At 41.8% G+C, this 10,519-nt stretch overlaps 1 protein-coding gene and 1 pseudogene across 1 annotated transcript; one reads left to right on the forward strand and one right to left on the reverse strand.

The window, feature by feature from the left end:
• Positions 1–57: 57 nt before the first annotated feature.
• On the forward strand, positions 58–1,996 carry LOC120172587 (uncharacterized GPI-anchored protein At4g28100-like). The gene is made up of 3 exons (XM_039180018.1): positions 58–274; positions 338–956; positions 1,416–1,996. The coding sequence occupies exons 2-3, from the start codon at positions 348–350 to the stop codon at positions 1,755–1,757; spliced, it is 951 nt and encodes a 316-aa protein (XP_039035949.1). The 5' UTR covers positions 58–274; positions 338–347; the 3' UTR covers positions 1,758–1,996.
• A 732-nt stretch (positions 1,997–2,728) lies between these two features.
• LOC120172599 lies at positions 2,729–3,657 on the reverse strand (annotated as a pseudogene).
• Positions 3,658–10,519: the final 6,862 nt, after the last annotated feature.

The following is a 10,519-nucleotide window of genomic DNA, read 5'->3' on the forward strand; positions in this document are numbered from 1 at the left end:
GAGAGAGAGAGAGAGATATGCCCAATCACATCTCCGTTTCTTCGAAGCTCTCTCTCTATCAATCACTTTTCCTCTGTTTTTTATAACCTGCTGCTGCTTCTTCTAGTCACAGGCTCACAGCTGATTGTTTTAAACTTTTAGGTTCGGGGCAAGGCACCAAGCACCACTTCCTTTTGAATCTCTTTCCCATTTACCTATGTGAAAAGGGCACCATCATTATTCAAGCAGATCCAAAGTCTTCTCCTTTGCTTTGCTTTTTGCCTTCCCCACCTTCTCTTTCCTTTGAAAACAACCATCTAAAGGGCAAAAACCTCATCATTTAGACGTACAAATCGGATAAAAGAACCATGGTTTCTTTTTCTCTCATTTCCACGTTTTTATTACTTTTTTCTTTAGCTATCTTCCATCATTCCCTCGCCGGTTTCCTAGCTCAACCGGTTCCCGGAGGCTACTCATCCCCGAACACGGTCCCCGCACTCCCTGCTCAAACCCAAGCTCAAGTTTGCCGGCTTGACTTGTCGGCCGAGCTATTCGGCGGTGTAAACGACGCCTGTGGCCACAACCTAGACAGAAGCCGCTGCTGTCCCGTCTTAGCAGCGTGGCTCTTTGCAGCTCACGCTAGATATGCTTTGCAGGTCTCGGCACCTGCTCCGACGGAATCTGAACTACCAGACCAGCCTATGAGGCCAGACGATTCACAAAAGTGTGTGAACTCGTTACAGAACGCATTGTTAAGCAAGCGAGTGAGGATTCCTCAACCGAACGCGAGTTGCGATGCGATTCTGTGTTTTTGTGGGATAAGGCTACACCAGATCAGCTCCCTGAGTTGTCCGGCTGCGTTTAACATTTCCGGGCACCGGAACGCGACACCCACGGCTGCCGTGAAGAATTTGGAGAAGAATTGCAGGAACTCTAGTTATGCTGGGTGTTCCAAATGCCTTGGTGCTCTTCAAAAGGTAAGTCATTAATGGAAGTTTCATTTTCTCAGGGTCCATATATTGGCTGCGTAGTTAATGACCCCGACAATCTGTTCATGCGAACACATAAGTTCTAAGAATATCATCTTAAAACTCACTCTGTTTCATGAGAATGCATTTAATAACTGATATTCGGTCTGATATATGATTTTCAAAAAAAAAATTACGTTGTAATGAACTTTTCACAACCTAAAACTTCAAAGTTGAGAGCTTTAGACGGCCATGGGCAAATTTGTGATGGCCACATGATGGAGGAGTGGTTTGAAGGTGGAGTTTTTGCCATTTTATGGAAGGGACCAAAGGCATTCTGGTAGACCCATGAAAGCGACATTGTCATGTGCATGAATGAGACTATTATCCCTTTACACTGCAAACAATTACACCTTTCCCCTTTCGTGCAGCTAAATCCTTTGTTTCTTGCTCTGCAATATTTTACAGCTCAAAGGTGGATACAGCAAGAGCGGAACGCAAGACAGGAGCACGACCGAGAGAGCCAACAAGATGTTCAACCGAGACTGCCAGCTCATGGGACTGACTTGGCTCCTCGCGCGCAACAAAACGGTCTACATACCCACCGTTTCCGCCGTACTGAGGGCCATAATGTACAGCGCGCACCCTCACGAGTCCAAGTGTAGCCCGGATCAAGAGAACATGCCCTTAGCCGTTGATTCACTTCAGTTCGAGAAGGCTCAGTCGTCGGCACCAACGTCGTCACCGTTTTGGGCGTCTTTTACGTTCCCGATTCTGCCCCCAATAATTTTGGTTTTACTATTCGGGTAGCCTCGACCAGCGATTGATACTATTTTTTTTTGTGGTCATCTGAGAATGTCTGGGAATCACGTGAAGCTTTCGAAGCTAGCTGACAAACAGAAATGGGCTACTGTGGTGTCGTTTTTGTCTTCTTGTCCACTGTAAATTTCAGCTCGTTTTCAGATATGTTTGACATTATGTAACAGTCAAGGTCGAGAACAAGGAACGGTTTATAAATTATTCAACTTTCGCATGCCATTTAATCATTATTCCTTCAATTGGTTGCACCATTTCCCTCGAGTGATGGAAACCAATAATTTTAAAAGCTGATGCCTTTTGGGACTCTTAAAACGAGACTGGTTCAAGTGGAGATATGTTTAAATAAGTGTTTGCTTGATTTGGAGAACGAGTTAACAAGAAGGGAATCCCTAGGAAAAAGTATGTTGGTCGCCTAGAAAATATTAATCAAAAACTATTAACAAGGGTTTGGATCAATTTAATTTAGGTTTTTAATGGGGAAATTCTACTTCGAGATTACAAACGAAAAGATTATGTTGGAAAAGTTGAATTATTATTGTAGAAAGATGTTTAAAATATACATATATGAGGCAACATGTTCAAGTGAGTGGAGAGTGGATTTCGGTCCAATGTTGTCGCTTTGCGCTGTGCAGTATCCCTTTCCAAAGGATGCTGCTTCCCTTTTCTGACAGCCACGGACACCAAGGAAGGATTTTTGTTTTTAATTTAAAGAAATGGCATTTGACAAAAGGGAGAAGATGAAAGGAGAAACCATCACTTTTAACCCTAATCCATGAAAAAAAGAGGAAAGAAAAAACAAAACAAGAATACTAGTTTATGCAGTGTTATTACAACCTACTATCTGCATTGTACAGGGCATAACTCTATGTCATGATATTTAGCAACGTTGCAAAACATACTGGCTGGATATAATCTCAAACATAATCCAAACAAACAGCCAATGTTGGTGTAGATGTTTAAGCTCACCAGGGAGCTTCACCGGTTCTAAAATCAGTTTCCACCCATGGAACTAACACTACCTTCCCGTCTGTGTCTTCAACTCCAACATGAGCCAATGTCAAAGACTGTTTCAACACAGACAATAAATTTTGCTTAGTATATTTATATTCGATATAAATATAGATTTTTTTTTCAGTTAAGCAGACTCACCGGGGGGTAGGACCTCTCAGCTTGGTTCCGTGGAACAACACAGCCGAGGTGTGTGCACACAGCATTTATACCATAATTTGCAAGACTTCTTTCTCTACCACTAGGTAAGTCGTGTCTCCCTGAAGTTCATAACAATAAACAAAACTACATTTAGAAAATCAGCTTCTTTGTTGCAGTGATTAACATAATATAATTTACCTTCAATCCTTGAGCCAAGGTTCGGTCCCCGGAGCCACGAGTTTCAAGCCATTCTGCAGCAATAATATCGTTCCCGATTGCATCCTTGGCGATGGTACCACCACCGGAACCTCGGCCCCTGTTATAAGAATCAGATGAATCATTTACCACTATGATTCCCTCAAGAAGAGTGGAGGAGGAAGAGAAGTTTACCCAGGTGGGACAAAGAAGGCTGCGTAAGGAACCAACATGAAACCCGTGGGTAGTGAAATAGCTCCCAACAGAAGCAGATTCATGAGCTGCCTCTTGCCCATGTCCGGCACTCTATCAGGAGAGATACTAGTAGTGGCCTGGCATGTGATTCTCATTCCCTTCTTTTTCACCACAAGTATCCTAGTTGGTTTCACAATAAATCCTTGTGAAGGGTGGAACATGCAACTCTTGCTTGAACATAGGTGTTTATAAAAACACCAAAATTCAGCTAAAAGTTTCGAACAGAGTAAGTTAAACTACCAACATGTGTTACCTGCGAAGGAGCAGCAGGGGAGAGAGTTAAGGAAGCCATGATCATGACTAGTTGGTGTTGACGAAAACGGGTAAAGAAAACGAAAGAACACGAGAATTTTACGAGGTTCGGCAATGTGCTTACGTCCTCGGTGCCTAGGCGGCGCTAGAAGTTTTATTCAATGATATTTTAGGTCTAGGTTACATCTCTATTTATAATAGAAAACCCTGGTACATAATTACAAAATCAACCCTGTACCGTACCGCGGGGGCTGCGCCCCCACACCCCCAACCCACATAATTCGTAACCCCACAACGAGACTTTTTATGAGCCATACATAACAAATCTCCACCTTGGCGAATATCCTGCCCCTTGGAAACTTCAATGTGGGTTGGGTTACCTTGCTTCTTTAACAACTCGAAACATTCAACAAGTCCAAGCAATGCTTGAACTTGTCTGTCGTAACTGGCTTGGTGAACATATCAGCGGCATTCTCATCAGTATGTACCTTCTGAAACAAAACCTCTCCAGATGCAACCAACTCTCTGATCTTGTGGAACCTTACATCAATATGTTTAGTTCTAGCACGATACACCTGATTCTTAGCCAAGTGAATAGCACTTTGATTATCACAAAGCAACTGAACTCCACCTTGTTGAACACCCAACTCCTTCACTAAACCAGTAAGCCATAAAGCTTCTTTTGCAGCTTCAGCCGCTGCCATGTATTCAGCTTCAGTTGTAGATAGTGCCACGACAGATTGAACAGTAGACTTCCAGCAAATAGGCCCTCCACCAAGAGTAAACACATACCCTGTCGTAGATCTTCTATTATCCAAGTCACCTGCATAATCTGAATCCACATATCCTACAACCAAAGGATTATCCCGCTGACTCCCAAAAACAATTCCATGTCCCACAGTACCCTTTAAGTACCGAAAGATCCACTTGACTGCATCCCAATGTTGCTTACCAGGTTTAGACATGTACTTACAAACTTGACTAACAGCATGAGCTAAATCAGGACGAGTACATACCATCGCATACATCAAGCAGCCAACAGCATTAGAATACGGAACCTTTGCCATATTTTCAGCTTCCTTATCTGTCTTAGGGCACTGTTCTGATGAGAGCTTAAAGTGATTCGCCAATGGAGTGCTAACTGGTTTCGCGCTGCTCATCGCAAACCTTTCTAGCATTTTCTCAACATAACCCCGTTGAGATAGCCGCAGTTTCCTTGAGTCTCTGTCCCTGTAAATTTCCATTCCAAGAATTTTCTTTGCAGCACCTAAATCTTTCATATCAAATTCCTGACTCAATAAAGTTTTCAAACCGATAACATCATCCATGTTCTTCGCAGCAATCAACATATCATCAACATACAGTAATAGAAAAATAAAAGAACCATCATCAAGGCTCTTAACATAGACACAACAATCATACTCACATCGGTTGTAGCCAATCTTGATCATATAGGAGTCAAACCGTTTATACCACTGTCTCGGAGACTGTTTTAACCCGTACAAAGATTTTTTCAATCTGCAAACTAAATGCTCGTTTCCAGGTTGAGTGAAACCTTCAGGTTGCCGCATGTAGATCTGCTCCTCTAAATCACCATGCAAAAAAGCAGTTTTAACATCCATCTGCTCTAAATGCAAATCCCAACTAGCCACCAATGCAAGTACTGCTCGGATTGAAGTGTGCCTGACCACAGGAGAAAAGATTTCATCATAATCAACTCCTTTCTGCCGTGAAAAACCCTTCGCTACCAAACGAGCCTTGAACTTCTCCCCCTCTTTTTCTGTTACTGCTGGTTTCTTCTTATACACCCATTTGCAACCAATCGGCTTCTTACCCTCAGGAAGGGGAACTAACTCCCATGTGCGATTGTGATTCAAAGACTCCATCTCCTCAACTATGGCTGCCATCCACTTGTCGTTTTCCTGACTAGTAACGGCATCATGAAAAGTAACTGGATCATCACTGCTAACAGTAAGTGCAAAAGATACCAAGTCTTCAAAACCCAATCTGTTCGGAGGCTTTATATTCGTCCGTCTCACCCTGTCTCTGGCGAGACTATAATCCTGCAAATCATCCGTAGTGGAACCACCAGAAGTCGGTTGAGAAGTTTCTGGTTTCTCAACTGGAAACTGCTCGAAATCTACCACTGTCGTGTCTTGCTTCTGCTGCAACATAGACTGTTCATCAAAAACGACATCTCTACTAATCACAACTTTCTTCGCAACTGGATCCCAGAACTTGAATCCTTTGACACCTTTCTTGTAACCCAGAAAAATGCACTCCTTCGATTTTGCATCAAGTTTGGATCTCTCATCAGCAGGTACATGCACATAAGCAGGACAACCAAAAATCCGTAAGTTATCAAAACTAACATCATGACCAGTCCATACCTCTTCTGCAACTTTCCCAGCCAGCGATGCCCTTGGCGATCTGTTGATAAGGTAACACGCCATGTTAACAGCCTCAGCCCAGAAGTGTTTGGGAAGCCCCGCATTCAACCGCAAACATCTGGCTCTTTCATTCAACGACCTGTTCATTCGTTCCGCAACACCATTCTGTTGTGGTGTCTTGCGCACTGTAAAATGCCTCTGAATCCCATGCTCCTTACAGAATTGTAGGAACTGTGAATCTGTGTACTCCGTACCATTATCAGACCGCAAACACTTGATTTTTCGTCCTGTTTGGTTTTCTACCTCAGCTTTCCACAGCTTGAACTTCTCAAAAACTTCAGATTTCTGTTTCAAAAAATACACCCAAACTTTCCGTGAAAAATCATCAATAAAAGTAACATAGTACCTAGATCCACCCAAAGACGATGTCGTGGAAGGCCCCCATACATCAGAATGCACATAATCAAGAATCCCTTGAGTTGTGTGCTTCGCAGTCTTGAAACGGACTTTAGTCTGTTTACCAAGAACACAATACTTGCAAAAATCGAGCTTACAGCTTTTGACACCATGCAACAAGTTTCTCTTGTGTAATTCTGCCATACCACGTTCACTAAGATGAGCAAGGCGCATATGCCACAATTTTGTCGTATCATCACAGGACTCAACAGAGTGAACTCCACCTGCAACGGTACTCCCTAACAATCTGTAGATATTCCCTGCAGTCATCTTGCCTTTCATCACAATCAATGCTCCTTTAACAATCCGAATGGTTTCCCTATCCTCGTCAGCCTTAGGGATAAAACCATTCTTGTGCAAAGTGCCCAAGGAAATCAAATTCTTCTTCAAGTCTGGGATATGTCGAACACCACTCAACGTCCGAACGGAGCCATCGTGCATCTTAATTCTGACATCACCAATACCAACAATATTGCAACATCGATCATCACCCAAATAAACCGAACCAGAATTAACCGGCCTGTATGTCGAAAACCATTCCCTATTTGGCGTGATGTGATAAGAACATCCAGAATCAAGAATCCAAGCATCCGTCAATTGTGTCGTTGAAATAGAAAGCATATCACCCTCACTGCAATCAGAAGTATCATCCTCGACCACGTTCACAGACTTGGATGAGCCATCACGCTTCTCATCGGTCTGCTTTTTCAACTTCGGACAGTCTCGCTTCATATGTCCCGCCTCTTTGCACTTGTAACAGTGAATCGTCTTCTTATCCCTGGATTTGGATCTGGAATTCCGCTTCCCGGACCCTGCCTTCTCTGGCTTCCGTCCACGATCTCGATTACCCTTGACATATAAGCTATCGGCTTGAGAGCTTTCCCCTGCATTCTGCTTCCGCTGGTTGTGAGCCAACAAGGCTGCAGTAATTTCCTCAACGTTGATAGTCTCTTTTCCATATGTAAGAGTAGTCACCATGTGTTCGTAAGAGGAAGGCAACGAACACAACAGAATCATCGCTCTGTCTTCATCCTCAATTTTCACATCAAGCCGAGCCAGATCAGAAACGATTTGATTGAAGACATTCACGTGTTGCGCCAAATCGTGATCGTCCTGCATCTTCAGCCCATACAGCCGCTGCTTCAGATACAGTTTTGTCGTTAAGGATTTGGACATAAACTGACTTTCCAACTTCCTCCAAATTTCGTCTGGAGACGATAGATGCATGACGTGATACATGACCTCGTCCGCCAAGCATAATCGTATGGTTCCTGCCGCTCGCTGCTGCAATTCTTCCCAATCTTCCTCATCCATCGACGCCGGCTTTGTAGGTCGCAAAGCCTTCAAGATCCCTTGCTGCGCCAATAGATCCTTCACCCTCGTTTGCCATAATCCGAAGTTACCCTGACCATCGAATTTCGCGACTTCGAATTTTGCTCCTGACATCTGATACCAATTGTTGACGAAAACGGGTAAAGAAAACGAAAGAACACGAGAATTTTACGAGGTTCGGCAATGTGCTTACGTCCTCGGTGCCTAGGCGGCGCTAGAAGTTTTATTCAATGATATTTTAGGTCTAGGTTACATCTCTATTTATAATAGAAAACCCTGGTACATAATTACAAAATCAACCCTGTACCGTACCGCGGGGGCTGCGCCCCCACACCCCCAACCCACATAATTCGTAACCCCACAACGAGACTTTTTATGAGCCATACATAACAGTTGGTGATACCGTTTCCGAGTTTTGTCCGTCCCAATATCATGGAGATGACCAAAGGCTATAAGGACCACCACAGCAAGCAGATAAGGCACGTAACTATCGGTGGTGCCACACTGAGCCACATGTCTGGGGTTCCAGTTTCGCTCTATTACTTGCCAGTGGATTCACCCCAATTTCGAGCCTAGTCTAAAGACTCAAAAATTCCATACTGGTACGTCAGTTGTGGTCCGGGTCCATATGAATGGGCCAAACTTTTTTAATTAATAGTAATGACATACTTTAGGGGACAATTATGAAAAATAATGTAATTAATATTTTAATTTAATTAATTTACCTATAGATTTTTAACTAGTGCTCATTGGTGTTCGTCAAACGTTATAGAATTTTCTTCAATTTTATCCTTCTCTTTGAGTCATAAGTGGTTATCGATTCAATTTCACGTTGCATGAATTTTTCAAAGTATAGCACGAAAACCACTAAAACCCCAAATAAAATTTATTTTTTAATTAATCACTGGTATCCGATCTATTGATCGACTAATCCAGATCAGGTACCGCAGAGGCGAGGTTGACCCTCCCAATCCAGTTTGCTCCATTTGCAAATGTTAGGATTCGAACCCCTGACCTTGCTTAAGGGACCTAGTGTCTCATTCCACTAAACCAACCGGTTGTTGGTCCAAATAAAATTCATTAATAAACCCTTCGATATCTGGTTTACAATACTGATCATACCCTCAGTCAACATTTCTTTAATTGATTTAGTATAATATTTTTACCTTGTGTGCTTGTGAGATTCGTTTTCTTATTATATGATGGTATTAAATCTTTGAATTTGCAAGGTAACAGTAGTTCTAATAAACTTTAAAATAATTTTAAAAGTTTTTGATGTGATTTTAATAACTTAAAGATACAACTTCATTAACATGTAAGTCTGAAACATAGCATATAATTTTTTAACCTTTAACTTTGATGTAATTTGAAAATTTTTTATTAATGAAATCAAGTATTTGATGTCAGTAGTAGTGAAAATTTTGTTATTCTTAGAGATCTTAGGTTCGACAGCTACATTTGTGGAATGCGTGTACATTGTAAATTGATTAAAGTAGACATAAGCTATTTATTGCTAAATGTGATTTTAGCATATTCTTTCTATGGCTCAAGAGCTCATTCCGAGGTGAAAGGCTATAAGTTGGAGTAGCAACGGCTAAAACTTGGCATGTGCCTTTGAACTGACGCTTGTGGTTATGTGGGTGAAGAAAAATATGTGATCCGGTTATTACCAATTTCCTGTAGAAATCGTGGCATCTGGGGAATGCTTACATCGAAAAATCCTTCCAAGTGGTGGGTTTGTTCCACTTCTATCCCTTCCTTAGCCCATCTAGGAATAATGAAGTTATGTGTACTTCCACTATCCACCAAAATGTTCAAGGATTTTCCTTTGATGACTCCTTGAAGCCTCCAGGTGTTGTGTCCCACACTGCATGTAAAAGCATGTATTGATATAGCTAGGGTCCTTTCTTAACTTTAATTTCTTTGTTTTTACTCTCCTCTTCCTCACTTTCTAGATTCTCCTATTCTTCCTCCATCATATTAAGTTGCTTGATTTTGCATTGATGTCCATGAGTAAATCTCTTATAATCAATCAGTGCTTGTCTGTTTAGGGAGTTCACAGCAGGTTTTGGAGTGGTAGTGGCACTGGAAAATTTATGAGGTTGGGTGTATGTGCCTGAGTAATTGTGCTTAATGGAGGGTGATTTTCTTTTATTTTCAATTTCCAAAGCCAATTAACACAGTCTTATCTTTCTGTAAGCCTCATCCAAGTTTTTAGGCTCATGCATCCTTATTCTGTGCTTAATTTCCTCCTTTAATCCACTCAGAAACATGGATACAAAGTAATCCTCCCCTAAATATGGATTATGTTGCAACATAAACGACTTAAGCTCTTCAAACTTTCCTTGTCACAAAACCTATGGCACAAATCTATCATGAATTCCTATCAAGTCGCCTGTTCTTTCTGCATAATGTATTCATCATACCAATTCTCTCAGCCTTACCAGTCAAGTACATGGCAAATATTTCCATTTTCTACTCTTCAGGAGTTGAGAAAATAGAAAAGTATTTCTGATATTCTTTTACCCAGCTTCTTGAATTATCCCCATCAAACAATGGTAGCTCAATTTTAGGTCTTGGTGTATGTGTTAGATTCTGCACACTTTTCTCATACAAGTAGGGATCTTTAGATAAGGAAGTGCTCTCTGATTGATGATTACTTCCTCCTATAACAAGCTTTTGATTTTGCAGTTGTGGTGTGGGTGGTTTGGATGCTAGTATCCC

The sequence above is a fragment of the Hibiscus syriacus genome, unplaced genomic scaffold, assembly GCF_006381635.1.
Source record: "Hibiscus syriacus cultivar Baekdansim isolate YM2019G1 unplaced genomic scaffold, ASM638163v2 tig00003041_pilon, whole genome shotgun sequence".
Lineage (NCBI taxonomy): Eukaryota > Viridiplantae > Streptophyta > Magnoliopsida > Malvales > Malvaceae > Hibiscus > Hibiscus syriacus.

What these genes read in the sequence shown, in the direction of transcription:
- LOC120172587 (XM_039180018.1), top strand. Translation starts at nt 348, where the DNA reads ATGGTTTCTTTTTCTCTCATTTCCACGTTTTTATTACTTTTTTCTTTA. An exon ending in GCCTTGGTGCTCTTCAAAAG is followed by an intron (nt 957 to 1,415) that starts GTAAGTCATTAA and finishes AATATTTTACAG; the next exon opens with CTCAAAGGTGGATACAGCAA.